The sequence below is a fragment of the Cervus canadensis genome, chromosome 32 (assembly GCF_019320065.1).
Source record: "Cervus canadensis isolate Bull #8, Minnesota chromosome 32, ASM1932006v1, whole genome shotgun sequence".
In the NCBI taxonomy this organism is placed as follows: domain Eukaryota; kingdom Metazoa; phylum Chordata; class Mammalia; order Artiodactyla; family Cervidae; genus Cervus; species Cervus canadensis.
Window position 1 is genome coordinate 20,765,769 of NC_057417.1, and position 25,203 is coordinate 20,790,971.

The 25,203-nt window shown below is 49.4% G+C and overlaps 2 protein-coding genes across 6 annotated transcripts in view; one reads left to right on the forward strand and one right to left on the reverse strand.

The window, feature by feature from the left end:
• The window catches only part of BCL7C (BAF chromatin remodeling complex subunit BCL7C), a 39,651-nt gene extending 21,184 nt beyond the window's left edge, over positions 1–18,467 (reverse strand). Inside the window, exons 1-6 of one of the 2 annotated variants that reach the window (XM_043455297.1) lie at positions 18,017–18,467; positions 17,379–17,457; positions 16,913–17,021; positions 16,658–16,819; positions 14,431–14,516; positions 13,475–13,670 (exon numbers count right to left, since the gene is read on the reverse strand). In XM_043455297.1, coding sequence (XP_043311232.1) covers positions 13,545–13,670; positions 14,431–14,516; positions 16,658–16,819; positions 16,913–17,021; positions 17,379–17,457; positions 18,017–18,108 — 654 coding nt within the window. In that variant the 5' untranslated portion in view covers positions 18,109–18,467 and the 3' untranslated portion in view covers positions 13,475–13,544. Of the gene's footprint in view, positions 1–13,474; positions 13,671–14,430; positions 14,517–16,657; positions 16,820–16,912; positions 17,022–17,378; positions 17,458–18,016 lie in introns of those variants that run through there. The other variant, XM_043455298.1, reaches the window with a different exon arrangement.
• A 2,254-nt stretch (positions 18,468–20,721) lies between these two features.
• On the forward strand, positions 20,722–24,654 carry CTF1 (cardiotrophin 1). 4 transcript variants are annotated; one of them, XM_043455296.1, is made up of 3 exons: positions 20,722–20,784; positions 21,955–22,073; positions 23,556–24,654. In XM_043455296.1, the coding sequence occupies exons 1-3, from the start codon at positions 20,760–20,762 to the stop codon at positions 24,009–24,011; spliced, it is 600 nt and encodes a 199-aa protein (XP_043311231.1). In that variant the 5' UTR covers positions 20,722–20,759; the 3' UTR covers positions 24,012–24,654. The 4 variants fall into 4 exon arrangements, with proteins under 4 accessions (XP_043311231.1, XP_043311228.1, XP_043311230.1 ...); XM_043455293.1 differs by having other exon boundaries at positions 20,727–20,784; positions 21,727–22,073; XM_043455295.1 differs by lacking the exon at positions 20,722–20,784 and adding an exon at positions 20,791–20,936 and having other exon boundaries at positions 21,727–22,073.
• Positions 24,655–25,203: the final 549 nt, after the last annotated feature.

Below are 25,203 nucleotides of genomic sequence, written 5' to 3' on the forward strand. Positions count from 1 at the left end.
TTATAACTCTAACTAGAGCCACATTCATTTATGGGTATATTTCCTAAAGATCCCAGATTTAATGTGCTAAGAAGTTGGCACTAAGAAATTACTTGGTCAGCTAACTGAATTTTGGACTTAATAGCAGCCTACACTTAGTGAGGTCAAGATGCTACAGTGTTCCTGGCATCACATAGAAGAGAGAATCTAAAGGTTTAGTGTGATAGATTAGATTTATCAAGTGCAATCTGTCAACTGTATTCAGTGAGAGGACCCAGAAGATAATTTCTTTGCTAAAGCATTGAAGGGAGCACCTCCATGCTTTAAGTAATTATTCTCTTTTGTAGGCCAGGTATGACTATAGAGGATATCACTATTTGAGGAGGGGCTCCCTAATATCAGTGGGTATGATGGGATCTGGGCTTTCCTGGTGGCTCAGACCATAAAGAATCTGCCAGCGATACAGAAAACCTGGGTTCGATCCCTGAGTCAGAAAGATCCCTTGCAGAAGGGAATGGCTACCCACTCCAGTATTCTTACCTGGAGAATTCCATGGATAGAGGAGCCTGTTAGGCTACAGCCATGGGGTTGCAAAGAGTCAGACATGATTGAGCAACTAATACACACATGAGGGGATCCAGACAAGGTAGACACATCAATTGTAAAGGGCAGCAGGGACCACCAGGCAATCTGATTTCTTGGCTAGCAGAGATCTTTGGCAATGGTACTTGATCATAGTTCCTAGGAATGAAATAGATTGGAAACCTACTCCATTATTGTTGGATATGTTTCCTTTCTGATCTTCTGTCTAGTTATTTTATCCATTGTCAAAAGTACAGTATTGAAGTCTTCAACAATTATTACTGAATTGTCTATTTCTTCCCTCAGTTTTGTCAGTTTTTGTTTCAGGTATTTGGGGGTTCTGTTTTTAGGCACCTATATGCTTATAATTATTAAGTCTTCTAGATAGGTCAACCTTTTTATTATCATAAAATATCTTTTGTCTCTAGTAACAAGTTTTGTTTTGAATTCTGTTTTGTCTAGTAGTTAGCATCGCCACTCCACATCTCTTACAGTTACTCCTGTATATCTTTTTCTATCTTTTTAGCTTCAACCTATTTATGTCATTGATTATAATGATATCATATAGTTGGATCATGTTGGGGTTTTTAAATTAAGATTTAAAAAATCTGCCAAATCTCTATCTTTTGACTTCAGTGTTTATTTACACTTAATGTAATTGTTAACAGATAGGATTTACATTTGTCATTTTACTATTTGTTATCTATATGCCTTTCACTTTTTGTTCCTGTTCACTACTGCTTTCTTTTTGTGTTAAATATTTTCTAGTATTCCATTTTAATTCCCTTGTTTCTTTTAGTCTATTCTTTTGAGTTACTTTTTCAGTGGTTTCCTTGGGGATTAAAATTACCATCTCTACACAGTTCTCATCTCTCCTTCTAGGACTCTCATTATGTGTATATTAGTACACCTGATGATATCCCACAGGTCTCTGGGGACACTATTCATTTTTTTTTTTTTAATTCTTTTTTCTTTCTGTTCCTCAGACTGTGTAACCTCAATTGACCTGTCTTCAATTGTATTGATTGTTCTGCCAAGTCAAATCTGCTACAGAGCCCTGTTAGCTGAATCTTTCTTTTCAGTTGTATTTTTGTATTGTTAAGCTCCAGAACTCCTATTTCTATTTGATATATATGTGTGTATGTATGTGTCTCATAATTATTTTGTTGTTGAAAATGACATCTCTTTTTTTGGCTGCACTATGTGGCTTGCAGGATTTTTTTTTCTTTAATAATTTTTATTTTTTTGACATGTGGAATCTTAGTTCCCTGACCAGGGATTGAACCTGTGCCCTCTGCGTTGGGAGTACCAAGTTTTAACCACCTGACTACCAGGGAAGTCCTGGCTTGTGGGATTTTAACTCTTCAACCAGAGATTGAACCCAGGCCCTCAGCAGTGAAAGCATGGAGTCCTAACCACTGGATTGTCAGAGAATTCCCAATGATGACATCTTAAATATTATAATGTGGCAACTCCAAAAGACAGATTCTACCCCTCCTCAGGCTTTGTTGTTGTTCTTGAAGCTATTTATGAACTTTCCTAGATTAATTCTGTAAAGACTATTCTTTGTGCATGGCCACTAAAGTCTGTGCTCAATTAACTTGCTTAGTGGTCAGCTAATGATTGGACAACTGATGCCTTCAACTAGTAAATTTCCTAGTCTTTTCTGAGGGACTGTGTGTATGTGTGCAACACTGCTTTAACTTCCACTTCTTGCTTGCACAGAGCATTAAGGTCAGCTAGAGGTGAGAGTTTAGGGTCTTCTCGGGTCTTTTCTACACATGCTTGTGACCTTCTAGGGATACCCAGGAATATGCCAGAGCTTCTCAAAGCCCTCTATGAATATTTCATTCCCTAGTTTTTCCTTTTGAACATTTTTGGTTCAGCTTCTCTTTAAAAAAGTTTTTATTTTTTATTATATTGGCTGTGCCACATGGTTTGCAGGATCTTAGTTCCCACAACCAGGGATTGAACCCGTGTCCCCTGCGCTGCTATGGAAAGTTGGGTTCAGATGCCAACTCCTGGGCCCATCGGGGATTTGAGAGAAAGTGGGGTGTGGCATTTGCTCAGAAGGGACTTTACTTAGAAGAAACTGCAGCTGCAGCTGCCTTGTGAATTAGGGGGACACCTCTCTAGTACAAGGTCTTGAATTCCTTAACTGGAATTTCTCCCACTATGGAATTAGACTCTCCCTGGCACCAAAACACACATGCCACATCTCTAGTTATCCAGGCAACACCTCTTGGATTCTTGTGTGCCCTTGAGAGAGAAAGAAAATTCCAACATTGCCTCAGATGGAATTTCTGCTTAGAGTCACAAATTACAGTGTGTGTTTTGTTTTGTTTTGTTTAAACAATTGATTATTTGTTTGAAGGTGCTTCCCAGCTGGTGTAGTGGTAAAGAATCTGCCTGCCAATGCAGGAGATGCAAGAGATGTGGGTTCGTTCCCTGGGTTGGGAGGATCCCCTGGAGTAGGAAATGGCAACCCACTCCAGTATTCTTGCCTGGAAAATTCCATGTACAGAGGAGCCTGGCGGGCTACCATCCATGCAGCCCCCAAAGAGTCAGACACAACTGAGCACACACATACTTTGAAGGTGTACCCAAAACAACTTAACCAGCCAGGTCCCCACAAGTTTTGGTCTAGTGGCTAGGGTCCTCTTTGAAGTCTGCTAGTCCATTTCTCACCTCAAGTTTTACTTTCAAATTTGGTTAAAAGGTGGTTGTTGGAATTAGACGTTGGGTTAAATCTAGGTTCTGTCACGAGCTGTGTGACCTTGGGACAAGATACCATAGTTAACTTTGCTATACCTGTTTCTTCATCAGTAAAATGATGCACTTCTTCTGAGAAATCGTTAGGAGAGTGAAATGGAATAATAGGGTGGTTTTCTAACTACATCCTGGAAAGCCTCAAATCAGACAATCTAGTGTTTTCCAAACTTCATTCACATCCCATCTTCCCAACCTTCAGACATTCATATACCATTTCTGCTATTTGCTTAATCTTGTCATTTAAAAATAACTTTCAAAATGAAAACACATTTATTCAAGAAGGACACTACCACAAACAGGAACTTACCCTACAGTGGTAAAAAATAAATACAACAATGTCAAAATGATGGTTATCTATGTCAAAGTGATGGTATCTAATTCTCACTGGCTGTGGTTATAAGCCAAAGCTCTGAGCTCAAGGCCTGGACTTTAAGAAAGGGGATTACCCCAGTCATAAAAGGCCTTATATGGCTGTATATGAAATGTCCAGAATAGGCAAATCTATATAGACAGAACATATAATAGATTAGTGATAGTCTAGGGCTGGAGGAGAATGGGATGATTGCTATTGCGTATGGTTTGAGGGTGATGAAAAATGTTCTAAAGCTGACTGTGGTGAGAATTGCACAACTCTGAACATACTTAAAGAATCTATTTTAAGTGGGCAGATTGTATGGTATATGCTGTGGGACTTCCCTGGTGGTCCAGTGGTTAAGACTCCGCACCCCCAATGCAGGGGGCTGGGGTTTGATCCCTGGTCAGGGAACTAGATCCCACATGCCACAACTAAAGGTCCTGCATGTGGCAACGAAGACCTAAGATCCCAAGTGCCACAATTAAGACCCTGAGGAGCCAGATAAGTAAATATATATATGTGTGTGTGTGTGTGTATATATATATATATATATATATATATATATATATATATATACTTTTTTCTTTAAGAGAGAAAGCTGCTAAATTTTATTTATCTTTTCTCCTTGAGGTAAAGGATGCAAAGATACCTGAACCAGGACCACTATTATAGCTCACTATTACTTAACTCAACCAGATCTTTTACTTAACTCAGCCGGATCTGAGTACCACAACTTAGCCAGATCTATGAGTACCACCCCCCATCATCTCCCTGTGGTAAGCTTTTGCCCCTTTATGAAAAGATTCTAGTTGTAAGCACTCAATATTAGTTAATATTCCCCCAAACAGATCTGCCAGTCAAATCGCAAAAACTTGGTTTATATCCTCCCTACTCCGCCACCGTCGTGCATCATGACTGTGGAGAAAATCGCCCTGAACCTCACTTTTCTTGCTTGTAAAATGAGAACATGCTCCCGAAGTTGTAGTAAGGAGGGGAAATATGCTGGACTGAGGATAATGGGGATATAGTAGTTTCCCTGGGGGGTAAGTAATTAGAAAAAACCGACTGTGATCGGCTAGTCCCGGGATGCTCAAGCCGGCACTACAGCCATGGAGACTAAAGGCCCAGAGTGCCTCACATGCTGCCCCCGGGAGAAGATGCTGATCAGGAACTCGGAGGAAGGGGACACGTCGGCACGGCTTGGCCTCGGTGACCCTGATCTGCCGCAGCTCGGACAGAGAACCGGCCACACACACACACACACACACCTTTGCTGGTTCCTCGCAACCCAGGGATCAACCGCGCCCAGAGCGTCGGCTCCGGAAGTCCGCCCGCGGCCTCTCTAGGATGCCGGGCTCTGCGCTCTGTGCCCTTAACCCTTGCGACGCCGAGGCGCGCTTTCCTGGCTGTCGGCCGTTTGGAAGGCGTGCTGCCCTCCTTTGTTTGCAGGAAGCTTCACCAAAGGCAGTGAGGGGAGCACGGCCTGTGGATCCAATTCTACAGACAAGGCGACTGAAGTCACCCGGCAGCTGAACCAGACCCCTGGTGCCCCATTTAGGGCTATCTTCATTGATTCCAACCACCCCGCTCCAGTTCCCTCACCATATCTTAAAATAGATACAGTAAAACCTCAGCTGAGGTTATTATCGATACAACGGACTTTTACTTTCTTTTCTTTGGCACTGCATTTCCTAAATTTCCTATAGTGCTTGCAATCCTATCAGTGATTGTAAAACTTAAAGGTTCGAAATATTATTCACTTTACAAAAATTTGGTGTCTATATAGCTTCTCAGGGTACATGATCTGCACTTGGTTCACTCTGCTCCTGGTATATATATAGTAAGTCCCCTACATACCAACCAGTTCCTTAGGAGAGCTCATTCATAACTCCAATTTGTTCCTAAGTCCAACAAAGTTAGCCTAGGAACCCAACTAACACAATCAGCTACAGTAGTACTGTACTGTACTGTAACAGGTTTTTTTATACTTTTCACACACACAATACATAAAAAACAAACAAAACATTTTTAATCTTAGAGTACAGTACCTTGAAAAGTACAGTACAGCAGCTGGCATCCAGGGGCTGGCATCCAGTGAACAGGCAGGAAGAGTTACTGACTGGAGGAAGGAGAGGAGGTGGGAGATGGTAGAACTGAAGGGTCGTCAGCAATAGGAGACGGAGAGCAAGCTGCAATTTCATTCATGCCTGATGTTGATGGCACAGGTTCTGGTTCCTTGCTGGATTCAATTCTATCTACCCTCTTGAAAAAAAAAAAAAAAAGTCCAGTGATGGACTGGGCAGTAGCTCTTTTTCTCTCATTATAGATGACCCAGTAGTGCTGGATAGCATCCTGAACAACATTCACGTACCATTCTACGTTCAGGTCCTATGCCTCGAAAACTAAAACTGCCTCCTCAAATAAAATCATCTTGTCATTTCCATCATTGTGAATCACTTCAGTTCTTCTTTTACTTTTTCCTCTTGTCTCTCTTCGTCCTTCCTCTGGGCCTTCAATTCCATCAGGTCTTCATTAGTACAGTACAGTACGATAATTTCTCAAAGGGTTTCAGGAAGTTCCGAGGCAGCTACTATATCTGCACTCGTGGCCTCGCCACTTTTCCATTGTGAAGGTTGACTGTAGCTTTGAACCATGGCTGGCATTGAAGATGCACCCTCTGATTCTTCGCCCTGTTTCTTCTTCAAGCCTTCATAAAGGCTTTTTAGCTTTCTCTTGAATCAGCATTAAGGTGAGCCGGATTTGACACTGATGCTGATCCTGCATCCACACTCTGAGAAGTTTCTCCATCCCCTCCAGCAATTTTCCATGCTTCTCTGACACTATTGTTGACATCATCGGCACAGCAGATTTCACTTCACATGTTCCATGATCTTGTCCTTGTTCTTTAGAATCCTGCTGATGGTTGAATGATTCATGTTTTAAGAATGAGTGACATCTACCATCTTTTCACTTTGCTCCGCTCTCTCAATTATTTTCATTTTTGTTTCCACTGTTATCACTTGGTGCTTCTTAGCAGCTACACTGCTGCTGCTTTTACACTTGCTTCTGGGCATCCTGGGCTTGAAATAAAGATACTGTCCTACTGTACTCTATACAGTACCGTACAGTAAAAGACACCAAAGCACAACCACTCATAGGGGATGCACTGACAGTGTACACCAGACACGTGGACTAACTCACGTGACTGGACATACGAACACGTTTGCATCGTGGAAAGTTCGCAACTTGAAGGTTCTCATGTAGGGGACTTACTGTATATGGAAAAGATAATATTGGCTCCATGTATCAGATGAAACAACTAAGGTCTAGATAGGGAAATGACTTGCCCAAGATCACACAGTACAAATCACCTGAATCTGGAATACCTCCATTCCTATTCTGTGTCCTGAACCCTTCACATCACCACAGCTGCATCCCAGAGCTGACTGGAGCAACAAAGGAGGGGACAGGCAGAAAAGTCATTGCCAACAGACAAATATAAGAGAACAGAGTAAGTTATTGTGCTCTGCCCTTGCACTTGCCCAGTGCAGGGACCTGGGGGTCACCAACCAGTTACAGCCCTGCCTTCAACTGACGTGGAGAGTTCATCCATTGCTGAGTATGCCAATTCCAGATATGCATTCTGAAACTGGGCAAACAACTACAGGATGGGTTTGGGACCCTCTGAGCCCACTGTGAGAAGGACCTGAGCTAAAACTCAATGGATCATTTGATCTCAGTAAAGTTACGGGTCTCCAAGAGAACAGAGAGTTGAATGCTATAGTAGAAATGTAACAGGAAAAGGAGTAGGATTTGCCAATGGAGAAAGGAGATGGACTTTCGTTCACTGATCACTAACAAACGCCTACTACTTACCAATCACTACAGAAGGCCCTGCAACAGAAATGAACAATGTGGCCTTACTTTAGCACAGGAAGTGAGATGTCAAGTGAAAGAGGAAGTCTGGTGACTAACCCAGAACCTGACCTAGTCTGAGGATCAAAGAACCTCCCTGAAGGAGGTGAGTGCTAAGCCAAGGCCTGAAAGATAGGTAGGCATTGGCCAGGAAGAAAGAGAAGAGGAGGAAGAGAAGGGTTTCTCTGGCAGAGGGAAGAGCGAAGGCTAAGACGGGAACTAGCTTGGTCAGCTTCTGTGTGGTCGTGGGTCAGATGGTAGAGAGCTCAGGCAGAGGGGTGAGAGAGGTGAGTGAGTGGGTGAGTGAAAGTCGCTCACTTGTGTCCAACTCTTTGGGACCCCCATGGACTATAGAGTCCATGGAGTTCTCCAGGCCAGTATACTGGAGTGGGTAGCCGTTCCTTCTCCAGGGGAATCTTCCCACCCCAGGGATTGAACCCAGGTCTTCCCCATTGCAGGTGGATTCTTTACCAGCTGAGCCACCAGGGAAGCCCAAGCGAGAGAGGTGGGCTGGGGCCAAACTGAGCAGGGCCTGGTCTGCCACGATAAGGAGTTTGGTGGGAGAACTGCATGGGCAAAGGTAGGTGGGAAAGAGCACCACGAGGCCCATGTGGCAGGTCAGGAATAAGGTAAGCACCCTGGAAGAAGAAACAAAGAGGCTGAGGTGAGCAAGGACCAGGCTGGAGAGTTCAGACTGGCCTGCTGGCCATGCAAGTGAACCTGAAAAAGCAGAGCAAGGCGTGGAGGGGTGATGGGGACTGCGGGGACCGAAGGACACATGCTTTGCCTCCATGCGCAGCCAGCCCTCTGTTCTCCTGGCTGATGACCATCCTTGTTAGCAGACTCTAAGTCTCGGAGCATCTGCTTTGTCAACGGAGGCCGGGAGTCCAGATTTTTACATGAAATCACTTGATTTTAAGTGCTGGCAACATGTTCAATACCATGTAAGTCAAGTAAGTCCTAGCCATAGGCCACTGGTTCCCAAATTTTGCAGGATATTAGCATCACCTGTGGAGCCGATGCCCAAGTCATGCCCTATACCACTGAACATGTCTGGGGCTAGAAGCTAGGCATCAAAAGTTCCCAGGTGGTTCCAATGTGCAACAAAGTTTGAGAACCACTGATGTAGGCTGAGGATATCCTTTGGGTTGCCAGACAAAGCCATGGGGAGCCATGTGAAGTTTTAGAGCTAGGGAGCAGCAGAACAGTTTAGAGTATAAGGAACATCAGTCCTTAGAAGGAAGGACGTGTAGTGTGGAGTGAGAAAGGGCCTGGGGCTCAAGGGGCAGTGGTGGGATCCTGCTAGGGTGACCAACCATCCCAGCTTGCCAAGGACTGAGGGTTTCCTGGGAATGGCACTTGAAGGGTTAACATAGGGGAAAGTCCTGGGCAAACCAGAATGCTTGGTCACCCTAGATTCTACCTCTGATATAGTTCTGTCTGGGGACTGATGCCCCCAGATATTCTAGGAAGGGCCCTGAGAAAAGGCTATCCATCTCTCTGGGATGCCCTTATCCAGGGCTCTGAGCACCAGCCTTGACATACTTGCACAGGGAGCTAGAATCAGCGAGGGGACCTGGAACCATCTGCTCTCTGCCTGGCAGAGCACTCCTGGTCAGAGACAAGTGTACAGCCTACAACCCAGCAATAGGGAGGAACAAACCACTGATCCAAGCAACAGTGTGGCCGACTCTTAAAAACATTACGCTGAATGAAAGAAAGCAGACACCAGGGAATGCCTACTATCAAATTCCATGCCTGTGAAGTTCAAGAACAGGTTAACCTAATCAAAAGCAAAATTAGAACAGTGCTGCCTCTAGGGAGTTGGGACAAGGAAGAGCCAACAGGAAACTTTCCAGGGGGAGACAGTGATGTCGTTGATAAGGGCTTGCATTATGCAGATTATATATCTGTTGAAACACAGTTAACACCTGTGCATTTTGCTATATGGATAGTTTGCCTCAAAGGAAAAGAAAAACCTGGACTCTAGTCAACACTGGACTCTAATTGACATATATACCGAAGTGTTGAGAGGGAAGTATACCATTTTGTGCAGCTTATTTTGAAATGTATGAAGAAAATAAGAAAGGTGGATGGGTGGGTGGATAAGGATATGTGGTACAGCAAACAGTAAAATGTTAGAGCATCTAGGTGGTAGGTGTTATCAGTGTTACCTGTACAATTCTTCCAATTGTGCTGTAAACTTTAAAACTCTATATAATAAAATATTGAGGAAAAAAAATCCTCTAAATCTGATCATGTTACTGCTCTGCTCACACCCCTTCAATGGTTTTTCATGTCACCGACAATGAAAGCCAGGTCCTCACAATGGCCTCCAAGAAGGATGACCTTACACTCTAGTTATCCCAGGTTTCATCTGTTATCTGGGTATAACTGTTAATACTGGGTTGGCCAAAAAATTCATTTGGGTAAGATTCATAATCCATAACATTATGGAAAAACTCAAACAAACTTTTTGGCAAACTCAATACATCTTCTTTTATCCTCAAAGTTTGAATGACACGTTATGGGCCTGACTTGCCTCTGAGGCCCTACTGACCTCACTTCCCACCCCTCTGTCCTCCCATCCCTCCACTCCAGAGGCACTGATCTCATTTCCAGCCATGTGCCCCCTCAGGGCCTTTGCACTGGCTATTCCCTCTTTCTGGAATGTTCTTCACCCAGGTAAGCGCAAAGCTCTCCCCCTTACTTCCTTCAAACTTTTCATCAGATATCTGCTCCATAAGGCCTCCCCTGAATTTCCAATTTCACAACTGCAGTCTCCTCTTTCCCCACCTCCCTTACCCTATTTTTTCTAAAGTACTTATAATTTTTTACATAAGACCTAATTTACTGATGATAAGGTCCATGAAGGCAAAGATTTATTTTCCATTAAGTCTATGCGGTATCCCCAGGGCCTTGAATAGTGCCAGGCAAACAGTAAGTGCACAATAAATACATGTTGCTATAATTAGCAGCTGGGTGGACAATGGATGGGTGATGGACAAGAGCAAAGCAGAGAAACTCATTGAGAAGCACCAGCAAAACACTGGGACCCCAAAGAAAGGGCCAGAAGGTGGGAAGATTATTTAGAACAGGGATTTCATGAGACAGAGTGCTTCGTCAAATGTTGACTCTGACTTCTGGGTGCTCCCACCTTAGCCAACTCCTGGGATTGTGGGCCATTTCTGGGGAATCGCAGGGGGGCAATGGTGGGAACAGGTTGGGAGGAGGATGAGGCTGAGGACCTGTGGGGCATCCCAGGGGAGATGCCTTGAGGGCATGTGGCCCTGAGTCTGGAGGTGGGGGCACAACTTGAAGACAGAGACTTGGGAACCTTAATTCCAGGAGTAGGTGGAACCTCGCAAGGAGAGTTTTCATGAAGAAAAGAGCTAGGTCGGAAAATGTTCATAAGGGATATTTTAGGGGTTAGGAAAAGGAGAGAATGACAGAGAGGAAAAGAATGGTGGGGCACTGGAGGCTAGGGCCCAAGTGCCAAGGGGAAGAATTTCCAAAAAGAGAGTGTGGACGTGGGGAGGGGGCAGGGAGGGCATGGCAAGGTGATGGTCAGGGGTGTGGCTATGCAAGAGGTGGCCTTTAAAATTACAGAGTAGACTACAGAAAGGGTACAGGCAGGCTTGGGCTGAGGGACAGATGCCCAGAGCCTGAGGCCTTGGGCCAGGAGAGGGGTAAGAATGGGGGAGACTCAAACTTCAGCTGTTCAAGGCTACTTGGAAATAACTTCTTTCCCAGTCTCACTGGCAAGTGAGTCTCTGCCCTCTACCCCTACTGCTGAACATCCTCATCTATAAAATGGGGTAATAGGGAAAACAAAAACCATTTATTGAGCACTTACTATGGACCAAGCCGAGAACTCTCTCTCTCCATGTATCCCTTCATTTAATCCTCACAATCATCTCACCAGGCCGATGTTACTATTACCTCCATTGTACAGATAAAATAACTGAGGCACAGAGAAGTTATTGACACTTGCTCAAGGTCACAGAGAGAATGAATGGAAATGCTGAGATTCAAACCCAGAGTTTGAATTCTGGGCCTTAATACTGTACTAATCCATACAAAGCACTTTACAGAGCACTCTCGTTACCCCATGGGGTGATACATGAGATGACCCACACACCCCCAAAACGGTTGAGATTATTACCACATGTGCTGGGCTGAATCATGGCCCTCCAAAGATATCCATGCCCTATCTCTGGAACCTGTGATGATGTTACTTTACAGGGCAAATAAGATTCTGCTGATGTGATTAAATTAAGAATCTTGAGATGGTAAGATTATCCTAGATTATCCCGTAGGTTCAAAGCAATCACCAGAGTCTTTAATAGAGGGAGGCAGGAGAGTCAAGAGAAGAAAAGGTGACAATGGAAGCAGAGAGAGAAAGGGAGTTTGGAGGATGCTACTCTTGCTGATGGATTTGAAGATGGAGGCAGGGGCCACAAGACTTGCAGGTGGACTGCAGAAGCTGGAAAAGGCAAGCACACACATCCTCCCCTATAGGCCCTGGAAGGAACCAGCCCCTGCTGACACTTTTATTTTAATCCACTGAGAGTAATCTTGGAAATCTGTCCTCCAGAATGCTAAGGTAATAAATCTGTGTTGTTTTAAGCCACTAAGATTGTGATAATTTGTTAGGCGACGACAAAAAATGAATATACCACATCACTGCACATCTGGCTCCCCTGGCCAGCCCATCTCAAATATATTTACTACTGCAGCTGCTATCAGAAATACCCCTAAATTTTTTAAAAACTTCTTTAAAGTTTCAATATGGTCTTCTCTGAACCTCAGTCTCTTCCTTTGTTAAAAATAGAGTTAACACACCTGACTCTGACTCTCTGCCAGGCATAGAGTGAAGGTTTCTTACGTTATTTGAAGGTTCCCACAAACCACTGCAGCAGATGAGGCCTAGCTATTGTCCCCATTGCTCAGATGAACAAACTACGGCTCAGAGAGGGAAAGGAGCCCAGCATAGAGCCATAGGGCTAGTGAGTAACAGAGCCAGGACTTCTGACTCCAGATCTACCATGCTGAGGTGCATGGCTCAGAGTCCAGCTCACGGGCCACCTCCTCAGAGAAGCCTTCCTGGAGAGCCTCAGCTCACTCATTCATTCACCAAATAGTTACTGTGACTGTTCTATGCTGAGTGTGCTGCTAGGCATGGCTGGGACCAAGTTCTGCTCTCAGCGGCCCACAGCCTAGTGGATGAGACAGATGCACAAACCCACAGTCCCCCAACACCCTGATCAATACTGGGACAAAGGGAGAGAAACACACAGGGTGGTGGTGTGGGGGCCCAAACGGTGGGAGAAACTCACTAAGCCTGCAGTCAGGGAAGGCTTCCTGGAAGAGGTAGCAATTGAGATGAGGACAAGATTCCACTAGGAGTGTGGGCAAGGGTCCACTGGAGGAATGGCTGACCAGAGGCAGGGAGGCACCAGACTGTAGCTTCCTGGGGGCAGGGAACAGGTTGGGTCATCGCACGCCCCAAAATCCCGCTGGGCCTCTATGTTCCTGTGTGTGAACGGGAATCACAGGCCTAGCAGCCCAGAGCTTTGGTAATCGCTGGGCCTGGGCAGGGCTGAGCAGGAAGAAAAGGGGTCCTGGGGATTCCCAAGAGCAGGACAGCCAAAGGCAGGGTCAAAGGTAAGGGGGACAAGAGAGAGTGGAGAGAGGGTGGGGGAGGCAGGGTCCTGGCTTGAACCCCCTTCCATGTCTGACTCAGGATGTAGCTAGCTATAGGTAGATCTTCCTAGAGCCTCAGTGACCCCCTCTGAGAATTGGAGCATGAGACAAAACTGTCTCCAAAGACCCTCCCCAGCCCTGACGGGGAAACGACATGACACAAAATTACAAAAGGGTCTTTATTTGTAAAAAGCCAAAGGGGCCCCGGGGGCGACAGGACAGGCAGGCCGGCTTCTCAGGGGTCAGGGGCATTTGGGTAGATGCGCTTGAGTGGGGGGGCGCCCTCCGAGTCCTCGGGATCACCCTGGGCTGCCTCGGGGACAGATGGCACGGGCTCAAAGACGGGGTAAGCTTCAGGGGCCTGGAGAGGAAGGGTGGACAGGCGTGAGCTCCACCCCAACCCAGGAGTGCAGGCTCCTAGCCCTGCCTTCTCCAAAGCCTCCACTCCACTCCCTTCCCGGACTTGGGAGTCCAGCCCAGGGCCAAGGCCCCAGGATGCAAAGTGCGTGTATGCTAAGTCGCTTCAGTTGTGTCCGACTCTGTGCGACCCTATGGACTATAGCCCACCAGGCTCCTCTGTCCATGGGTTTCTCCAGGCCAGAATACTGGAGTGGGTTGCCATGCCCTCCTCCAGGGGATCTTCCCGACTCAGGGATCGAACCCACGTCTCTTATGTCTCCTGCATTGGCAGGCGGGTTCCTTACCGCTAGCGCCACCTGGGAAGCAGACTAAGTAAGGCGCCGGAAACAACAACACTGGGGGAAAGAGGTTGATAATTCTGGAAAACGTATCACACCGTAGTCCTTGTAGGAAACGTCAGAAGTTTGTGGGAGACTTTTTAAAGCTAAATTACATACTTAGGATTCAAAAAAAAACTTGAAGGTGCACCACGATCTTTTCAGGTTTTTAATGGTCTTAAGTCAGCCCCCATCCAGCCTGCAGGATTTTGTTTCTAAAACACCCTTTTCTTTTCAGTCCCAAGAACCCAGCCTAGAAACCTTTAGCTGTATCCAAGGCCTGCATTTCCCACCTTGACCTCAAGAGTGCAGCCCTCAAGCTTTTAGCAACCCCACAGCTCCCCATTCCTTCCAAGACCTGGGAGTCCAGGTGGCCACTCTCACCTCAGCCTCCAACAATTCTGGAACAGGCTCCTCCTTGGTCAACATGGGGGGTTCATCCGTGCTGCCCGCAGGTACGCCCCCAGGATCTGAAACATGAAATTAACAGACATTCCCTAAGTCACTGCAGAGACCAGGAGGGAAACCCACGAGTCACATAAGCCTGTGGGCTATGGGAGCACTCCGTGGGGAGCCAGATCCCTAGCTGCAACCCAGAAAGAAAACACAGGAAGGACATGTAGGTGGGATCTTGACAAGTGAGTAGATTTGATCAGGTAGACAAGTGGGGAGCTGGAGAACTTTTCAGGTAGAGGCAACAGAAGCTTGGCAAGCACAGATTCGGGTGCTGGACTCCGCGCGTGTGTGTGGGTGCTAAGTCACTTCACTCGTGTCTGACTTAGTACAACCCAATGGACTGTAGCCCACCAGGTTCCTCTGTCCACGGGATTCTCCAGGCAAGAATACTGGGGTGGACTGCCATGCCCCCATTCAGGGGATCTTCCTGACTCAGGGATCAAACCCGCGTCTCTTTATGTCTCCTGCATTGGCAGGTGGGTTCTTTACCACTGAGCCACCTGGGAAGCCCGGGGTTGGACTGCCTGGGTTCAAATTCTGACCTTGGGCAAGTAACTTTATTTCTCTAAGCCTGTTTTCCTGTCTGTATAATGGAGATAATTGTAGTAATGACTGGGTTCCCTGATGGCTTAGTGGGTAAAGAATCTGCTTGTAAAGCAGGAGGCACAGGAGATGCCAGTTCAATTTCTGGGTGGGGAAGATCCCCTGGAGGAGGACATGGCAACCCATTCCAGTATTCTTGCCTGGAGAATCTCCATGGACAGAGGAGCCTGGTGGGCTTAAAGTCTAAAGGGTCACAAAGAGACACAACTGAGTGACTACACCACATGCATAGTAATTACCACACGAGACTGTTGTAAGGATTAAATGAGACAGGAAAAGCCATTAGCACAGGGCCTGGCACATAGTGCTGGATAAATGCGAATTATTGTCTTTATGTTAGTAAAGGTACAAAAGTGTGTGCTATGATCTAGACATGGAACATAGGCCCAAATCAGGGTGTTCTTGGATAGGAACAATGAGGTCAGCAGGGGACAGTTCATGAAGGGCCCAGAGTGCCAGGTTGAGGAGTCAAAGGTCATAGGGAGTCACTGAAGGTTTTGCAGCAGGAAAAGAACCTTGTCAAACTTGTGCTCAGTGGGGGTACAACTAGAGGAGGGGAGATCCCGGAGGCTGGAGCTAGGCGTGGGTGGGAGAGATGACAGAGCTGGGGAGGCAGGGGAAGGCAAACGCACGGGGGAAGTGAATCTGACCAGACAGGGGACTGACTCTAGGAGAAGACACAAGAGGAGGGCTCATGCCCAAGCTCATTGGCTGTGTGTGCTTAGGTAACTTACTTAACCTCTCTGAGTTTTGGTTTCTCATCTATAAATAGAGATCATAACCCTCATTGGGTTGTAGTGAGGATTAAATGAGATAAAACATGGAAAGAGCTTAGAAAGGTGCCTAGCATACAGTGAGAGTTCAGTAAATATTAGCAGTTATATTATCACTTATTATTAATCACTCTTACGATTATCACAATTATTTTATCGTGCATGCATGTTCAGTTGTGTCCAACTCTTTGGGATTCCATGGACTGTAGCCCACCAGTCTGTCCAGGAGATTACCCTGGCAAGGATACTGGAGTGGGTTGTCATTTCCTTCTCCAGGGGATCTTCCCGACCCAGGAATCAAACCAGGGTCTCCTGCATTGGAGGCGGATTCTTCACCACCTGAGCTACCATGGCTGTTGTTGTTCAGCCACCCAGTCATGTCTGACTCTTTGAGACCTGATGGACTGAGCCACCAGGGAAGGCCCAGCAAATACTTATTGGGCACCTACTATGTGTTCCATGGTGTTCTGAGGATAATACCAGTGAACAAGGTCAACATGGGCCCAACAGTCAGGAAGCTGACATGAGGTGGGAAAGAAAGCTATTTAACTAGTACAAAGCTAAATCTACATGAAGATCTCAGACAGTGATAAACGATCCACAGAAGCTAAGAAGCCAGAGAAGGAGAGAGACAGTCCCTAGAGGAAGGGTGGTGACTTTCCACAGAACTCAGGGAGGCAACTTAGGAGGAAGGGCTGGCAGAGGGGCAAGCTGGTGGCTTCCACTTTGGAGGGGAGAAGGCTCAGAAGAGCGGGCTCCTGGGAGGCACCTGGTCCTACCTCTCTCCTGGCCCAGCTGTGGGGGCTGAGCATCCTCTGGGACCCCTTCCGGTGGTCCAGCAGGTGACACAGGGCGGCTGGGCTGGGGGGTGCCCCCAGGGCTGGGCTCCGTGCCCTTCTGCAGGGAGCCTTCTGAATGGAAACTCTGGTTACTGTTCTCATCTGTGGGGGAAAAAAGCCGAAAGGGTTGGGCCTGAGGCCCCAGTCCCCTCCCTTAATGCCCACAGCCCCCCACATCCCAGCATCCCTACCTACCATTGAGATCCAGCAGGATGAGAGGGCCGCCCCCTCGGGGACTGGCGCCCCTGCCCCTCCGCTCCCGGCCTCGGGATCTCTCTGCCCCTCCACCTGCCCTCCGGCGCTCCTGGGGGTTAGAGGGCTAAGGGTCAGAGGCAGCTTTCCGGTTAGCACTTGCCAAGCCCCCACTGTGCAAATAAAGAAACTGAGGCAGAGAGAAGCGGAAGGCCCTGCATGAGGTGACTGGTTGTGCACCGCTGGGTTAGGTCTTGAACCCGGGAGGTGGGGGCGGCGGGGGACCGAGGTCTGGTCGGGGGGAGGGGAAGAGGCGGAGTTGCTATTAATTGTTAACATCTGTCTGTGCTCCTGCATTTGAGCTGAGTGGAGACTGGAGGTGGAGGCCAGGGTGGGGAGGGGCTTGCCTGAGGTTCCACAGAAGAAGGGCCTGGGACAGGGTGGTGGGGGGAGGGGGGAACGTGCTCACCTCCTCCTGGGGGTCCACCACTGGCACCCACTTGAAGATACGAAGGGAAGTGTCGCCCACAGTCACCCAGCGCTTCTCCCTGTGGGACAGTGGGGGTATTGGGTCAGAGAGGCCTGAGGGGAGGGCCACCCCGGGAGCGGGACACATCTGGGGATACCCCGAGATGTGGGGGTAATGTCCTGATGGAAGGGGCACTTTTGCTAAGAGGACACAGTTAGAGGGAGAAACCCTGCAGACCCGAGGGCACAGATAGATGGGGGGAGGGGGGTGCTTCTAGAGAGAGTGTGACTTGGGGTGGCGGCTCTGCAGACCCCTGGGGTAACACATGGAGAGGTCGGACTCTGAGGCCGGCTGGGGACCTTAGCAATGAAGATCCTCGGGCACACTCGCGGGAGGAGTGTCAAAGCTTCAGGGGGCGGGGCATAAACGGGGGCTCCAGCTTCGGGAGGGCAGGACTGGAGAACACGCTTTGTAGACCCCAGGGTGTAGCCAGAAGGAAGATAGAGCCCCGCAGCTCCGGCGCGCAGCTGGGCGGCACACCTAACAGCTGGGGGCCACAGCTGGCGAAGCGGGGGTAGATTTATCTGGGGGAGGAGTGGCCCACTGGGTCCCGTCCCTGGCCCCGGGGCAGCGCTCACCATCTCCGGACCTTCTCGATGGTCGCCATCACCTTCTTGATGTCATCCTTGGCCCGGCTCCGGGTCTCGGCCCGCACGGTCCGGCCGGCCATGCTGACGGGGCTGGGGCCCAGGCCGAGCCCGCGGCTGGGCCGCCTCCCGTCCGGCGGGCTCAGGCTCGGCGCCAGGCCGGGGCGCCGCTCTCTCGGCCCGTCGTCCCTCCGGGAGTTGGTCGCGCCCTCCCTCGCTCCCCCAACGCCTCCGCGAGTCCCCGCCCCGCTTCCTGCCGCCGCGCCCCGCCCCGGCCCGTCCCCGGAGCGGCCGGGCGGCGCGGGCGGCCAGAGCCCAGGCCTGGAAGTCGGCCGGCCCCGCCCCAACCGGGCCCGCCCCCTCGGGGCACCCGGACGCGCAGCGCCCCCTGCCCGCCGCCGAGAGGCAGGTTGGGGGCAGCTGGGCGACTGGACGCGCGCGGCGGGGCTGCGGCCGTGCGTTCAAACCACGTGGGCGCCAGGGGGCGCGAGAGGGTCAATGTCCCGTGTGAGACAGCTGAGCGTGGGGACGTCCCCGGGACGCTGCGTGTGTCTGTGTGTGTGTCTGTGTATGTGTGTGTGTGTGTGTGTGTGACTATCAGGTTCTACACTCTGTATGTGTGTGTGTGTGTGTGTGTGTGTGTATGAGACTATCAGGTTCTACACTGTTCTATTACCCTTTCATCCATTCACTCAACAGTCTATTAACTGAGTGCCAATTACATGCCTGACGCTTCATATAACTGATTCTTCACCTACCAGAACGGCTAAAATGAAAACGACTAAACCTACCAAGTGGAGGCGAGGAAGTAGAGCAACTAGATCCCTCATATTTTGGGGGGAGTGGTAGAGATACTACTTCGAAAAGCTGGCGGTTTTTCAGAGAAACTATGATCCAACAGTTCCACTCCTAGGTCGTTAACAGCCAACAGAAATGCGTGGGTATGAGTCCCAAGGGACCTGTACTGGAATGCTCATATCTCTGTAATAGCCTCAGACTGGAAGCAAACCATCGACAGGGGAGTGGAAAGTGAATTGTAGCCTGTTTACACCATGGAGGACCCAGCAAGAAGACTGAGGTCCTGCTACCCCCAACAACGGGGACAAATCTCATGAGAGGAGTAGGATACAGAAGCACGCATTGTATGATTTCATTTACATAAATTTCAGAACCGACAACATCAATTAAGGGTGTGAGAAATCAGGAGGGCGGTCACCCATGGGACTGGGAGGGGCTAAGAGCGGGGTTGTGGGAACGGGTCATGCTCTGTTTCTTAATCTGGTGCTGATTCCCAGGGCATGTTTACTCTTGGAAAATTCGTTGAGCTGTACCCTTATGATGGTGTGCACTTTTCCCTACTTGAATGAAAAGTTTACTTAAAATGAGTATGTCTTAGTTGATTTTGTTTGAAGCTGTGTTTATCAGCAGACATGCTAAAGTTGTGTAGCTATGTGTGTGTGTATTTCAAGGGTGTGGCTACTGTGCCTGTGTGTTTTCCAGTGACTATGTTCAGAGGGATTAAGGTATAGGAAGGCGGTCGTGTCAACATTTCTGGAGCCAAACTGCTGGGGTAAAATTCTACCTCTGCTTGTCCAGTGACCTTGGACAAGTCACATCTCTATTTCCTCAACTACAACATGGGAATGAGTTAATATGTGTATAACTCTTAGAGCAATGCCTTGCACACAGTAAATACCCAATAACAGTCTCTGTTAATAAGTGTGATGGCCTCACCTGCTATGCCCTCTGCCAGTTCATCCCTTTCTTCCTTTATTCTGGCAATACTCTCCTCATGGCAATATACTCCCACACTCACAGGTCTCCTTCCCAATTTCTTCATTCACAAACCCTGCATGCTGTTGTCTATGGGCACCCCATTAGATTGTGAGCTCCTTAGGGGCCCAGAGACCAAGAATGGATCATCATCTCTGGGTGCCAGAGCCCAGGACAGAGTGGGTTCTTGGGAACCACGTGTGGGAATAAGTAAATGTATAAAGACCCTACAGCATTTTTCTGCATCAGGTTAGTGGGCTGACCTTTGGGTATGACTCCCTCTACCTGTCTTTTTCAGCTTGTTTCTGTTTGAGAACCCTTCAGGAAATGCGGGTGTGTCAGAAGTTCTCTTACTGGGTCTGGTCAGGTGCGACGAGTGGTCCCCTAGTAGGTGTGACTGTGAAAGCAAGGGCAGAAGGCATCTGAAACAGGCCAGGAGTGTATGTCCTGGCAGGTGTGGTCTAAGCCTGAGGGCCCCTACCTTGGCCTCTCAAGCACCCGGCTCTCCCCTTCCCCAGACAAGAGGAAGGGCCAGCACATTCCTGGCCTGCCAGCTGCGCCCTCTCCTGCCCTCTCCCTCCCCTCCCCCCTCCAACAAGCTTTCTCCGAAAAGCGGGCCGGGCCGCAGATCGGAGCCTGAGCCTTCTCCTCCCATCGGACCTCAGGGCTGCCTCCAAGGCTCGGGCACCCCAAGCCTGAGGTCCCGAGTCCACCCTTCAGACAACCTGCTGCCCTCCTCAGGTCCCCTTCGCGACTAGGCCGAGTGAGCAGAGAGGTGAGCTAAGGGCCAAGGAATCCGGCCTGGGACGGCGGGGGTGGGGTGGGGTGTGTGTGGAAGGGGGTAGATTGTTGGGGTCTGAGCCCTGATTGGCTACGCCTGGGCCACGCCCCTACCCTTTTCCCCCTTCTCCCCCCCTCGTAAGGGGGGCGTGGAGGCAACCAGGATCAGCCAGGGGCCAGCATGAGCCGGAGGGAGGGCAGTCTGGGTAAGGGGCTGAAGGGTCGGATGCCGAGCGCCCGCGGGGAGCAGGGGTCAGAAGGGCTGGAAGCTGGGGTCCGGGTCACCGCCACCCCTAAGTCGGGGAAGGGAGCGGCCTGAGCGGGGGAGAACAGGGCAGCGGTGTCAGGTAACGAGCGGGTGAGTTGTGGGTGAGCTGTGGGAAGGGCCAAGGGCCAGAGTTTAGAGGAGGCTTGGGGCTGTGCCTTCAGAGACTTGGGCTCAGGAGATAGATCATCAGTTCGAGTACATCCTGGGGGAGGACTGGGGTCGTGGCTGGAGCAGGACGCCGGGATCCTGAGTATCGGAAAAGAATCAGAACTGGGAGCCAGAGAGAGGGGTAAAGTTAGGGGAGGAAGTCTTTGGGCCACAGGGGTCGGTGAGTGACAACAAGAAGCGAAAGTTGAGGCTGTTAAGGATGGGGACCCGCGGGGCAAACTCTGGCGGGGGGCGGGGCGGAAGTTGCCGGGCCAGGACTACATTCCCCAGTATGCCCTGGGCATGCGCGCTAGGCATCTCGGGAAATGTAGTCTTCCTCCCGGAGCGCCAACCTCTAACTTGTGATGGTTAAGGCGGATTACTGATTCACTGATGGGGCCCAGTGCCCCGCCCACGGTCTTGGGAGGGCCGTCTGGGAAGGAATGGGACGTCAGTCTCCTAATCTGTAAAATGGGCTTAAAGGCTCATTTCAGTTTGAAGTTCTGTTCTTTGATGATGCTGAATTCCACCAACAATCACTGAGTTACAGAGACATGTGAGCCCTGCCCTCAAAGTGCTCCCAGGCTGAGGCAGATTCTCCTAGATAAAGGAGCCGTTAAAAGAATCACCTTGAAAGTATGAACTAATGGCCCTTAGTAGAAAGAAGAAGTTAATTTAAAAGTGTATCTGGAGGCTACACTGACGAAGCCGTATTTGAATTTGGCTTTAATAGGATTTCAACACTGGTTTGGGGACAGGGAATGCATTTCAGGTGGATCAACCATTTGGCAAATGTCTGGTGCCCTATTCTCCCTCAGTTGGAATGGGACAGAGCATGCCTGGCTTAAAAATTGGAGAATTCAGAGTGGAACCTCTGGGTTCAGGAAGAGCGAGCCTGGAAGAAGTGGTCAAGAAGCAAGGGGTTGGGGTGCTCTCATTCCTCCCCTGCTTTTCCCACCAGAGGACCCCCAGGCTGACTCCTCAGCCTCACCCCTTACCCACTTGGAGGCCAAGATCCAACAGACACACAGCCTTGCCCGCCTCCTCACCAAATATGCTGAGCAGCTTCTCCAGGAATATGTGAGTGGGGTTGGGGGTACGGGTACCAGAAGCCTGGGGAATGGGGAAGTATAGATTAAGGGGTCCTTGACCACTCATTTTCTCAACCTCTCTTCACAACTGCAGAAACTGGGGCTCCCAAGAGGGGTCAGTAACTGGCCATTGGTCATCATCCAGGAAATTGGAGGAGGACTTTCTCTGTGCCTCAAATGTCCCTCCATAGAGGGTCCCTCCTTGGTGCTTTAAGACAGAGGCAACCTGAGAGAGTGAAGGGAAGTTTGGCCTCGGAGTCAGAAAACCTAGGTTCTAGGCTCTGTATGATCTTGTCATCTCACCTCTGTGAGCCTGGATCTCCCCAGGTGTCAAAGGAGGCAGTTGAATAAGAGGAACTATGAACTCTTCTATGTGTGTTATGGAGACGGGCCATTTCAATCTAGGGCAGGGGAATGCCATCCCAAGAGGGCACTTTTACAGAGGAGGGGGGTTTGCCAACACCTTTGGTTGACCGGAGAACTCTGACCAATGAAACAAGGTGGTTCCCCAGATTACTCTGGTGTAGTGGAGGGAGCCTGTAGTTTCGAATCAGATAGACTACAAGCCTGCCAAATGGTGACCTTGGGCAGTGATGATAACATTAGAAATAATAACTTAATAATTATGACAGCAATAGTAGGATAACAAAACTAGGTTTGTAGTCCTACCAGCCTTGGTTCAACTTCCAGCTTCTGCCCCTTCCTAGATCTGTGACCTGGGACAGGTCAGCCTGAGTATCCTCATTTATGAAATCATCACCATTGTCAATACATCCATTATTGGGAAGATTAGGAATAGTGTGTTTAAAGCAGAAGAGACAGTGCCTGAACCAGACGCAACATATTAGCAAAGGATAAATGGTATTGTTATAGTATCTTTACAAATTACAGATCACCTTTATCTTTTCATTTGTTCATTCTCATGACAGTTACTCATGGAGCCCCTGGCTGTGTATTAAGCAGGTGGAGAGGTGGGGGAAGATGGGGAAGGGAGTGGAATGGCCTCGGCCCCTGTGCTATCTTCTGTGATTCTCAAGAGGTCCCTGGTAGCAAGGAAGGACAGAGAACTGTCCCTCATCTTATAGAAGAGACTATCGAGGCTCAGAGAAGGAAAGGGTTTTGCACCTGACTGCACAGCTAGTGAGTGGTAGAGAACAGGATTTGAACCTGGGTCTGTAAGATAGCATTAATAAAAGAGGTAACCTTTTTTTGTGCCCTTCTAATGAGTCAGGACCTGCCTTAAGCTTCTTAGCACGCATATAACTACCTTAAGAAGTGGATACGTTTATCATCTCTATGGAGGAGATGAGAAAACAAAGGCTCTTGTGTAAAGTCCACAGTGGTTTTTGTTGTTTTGTATTCTCTGGAACACAGCCATCACTTGTGAGACTGGGGACACTGAGGCCCCAGGAGAGGGGTGGAGGGCTGAGTTCCCAGCCGAGGAGCCGCCCTGACTGCCTCGTCTCCGCAGGTGCAGCACCAGGGAGACCCCTTCGGGCTGCCCGGCTTCTCGCCACCGCGGCTGCCGGTGGCCGATCTGAGCGACCCTGCTCCGGGCCACGCGGACCTGCCAGTGCACGAGCGCCTGCGGCTGGACGCGGCGGCGCTGGCTGCGCTGCCGCCGCTACTGGACGCGGTGCGCCGCCTCCAGGCCGAGCTGAACCCGCGCGCGCTGCGCCTGCTGCGGCGCTTGGAGGACGCGGCGCGCCAGGTCCGAGCTCTGGGCGCCGCGGTCGAGGCCCTGCTGGGCGCGCTGGGGGCCGAGAGCCGCGGGCCCGGGCCCGAACACGCGGCCGCCGCCGCCACTGACTCCGCGGGCGTCTTCCCGGCCAAGGTGCTGGGCTTCCGTGTGTGCGGCCTCTACCTCGAGTGGGTGAGCCGCACTGAGGTCGACCTGGGCCAGCTGGCGCCCGGGGGCCCGGCCTGAGCGCCGGGCGCGCGGTCCAGCTCGTGGTCCCCTCCCTGGCCGTCTCCATCTCTCCCCATCTCTGTCAGCATCTCTGTGTCCTCCGACTGTGTCCGTCTCTCTGTTTTCTTTCTACGCTTCTCCATCTCTTTTTCTCTATGGGTCCTTCTTGTCTCCCTCTACGACTTCCCTTATCTGTCATGTCTTTGCTTCCCTGGAGTTTTCTCCATCACTTGGGTTGCCTCTCTGAGCGTCTTTGTCTTCCCGTCTCTTGTTTCCTCTGGGCCCCCTGGGAGCCTGTGTATATGTCCACCTCATCTCAAGGAAGGGACACCTGTCACTCTGTTTGCCTCTGTCCTTCTCTCTGTCGTTTCCTGGCCAGGAACATGCCTGTTGACCCTGTGGTGGAAGGGCTCCTCCAGACAAATTTCAGCCCCCTTCCCGCAGGGTCACTCCACCTGCTGCTCTCCCTGTCCCCAACCCAGCCCTTGTGGCCCTCCACCCTCTCCCTTTGATGCCCTCCACCCCTTCCCCTCCCTCTGCCCTAATCCTACACCTTCCCTTCTCCTCAAGTCAGGTTTTTGGAGACAAAAAAAAAGAAGAAAAATCTCACCCCTTTGAAGAGTTTTATTTACGAGAATAAATTAATTTTTTGTATATAAAATGTTTAAAAAGAACCTTGAATTTTCCAGAATATATAGTCGTTGAAAATGGGGAGACACATTTAAGGAGAATAAGATCCTTGGGGTATGACCTGGTCCCCCCAGCCATCCACAAAAGCCACACTATAAAGAGGAGGTTCAGGAGAGCCCCGGGCCACGGATGCCATCTGTCATCCTGAAGTGGATGTGTCCTGAGCAAGAAACAGATGTGACTCGAGTCCTGAGCTTTTCAAACACACATCCATTGACTAGGAAATGAAACACCTTAAGATGGGAAGTTGGAGCAGTGGCCACAGTCAGAGAGGTAGTCTCGAGGAGTAAATGAACTCCAGGGAAAAGGGGGCCTCGTTGCTCAGAAAGTCCATATTTTCATACAGGAAATGAGGTAGATAGACACAAGAAGGCAGTCCCTGGACCTCCCCTAAATGACAGGACGGGGACCAACTATACTCCCCTGTAGAGTGGGAAGTGAAAGTGAAAAGTGTTAGTCACTCAGTCACGTCCGACTCTTTGCAACCCCATGGACTGTAAGTGAAGCGTCTTCAAAGAGG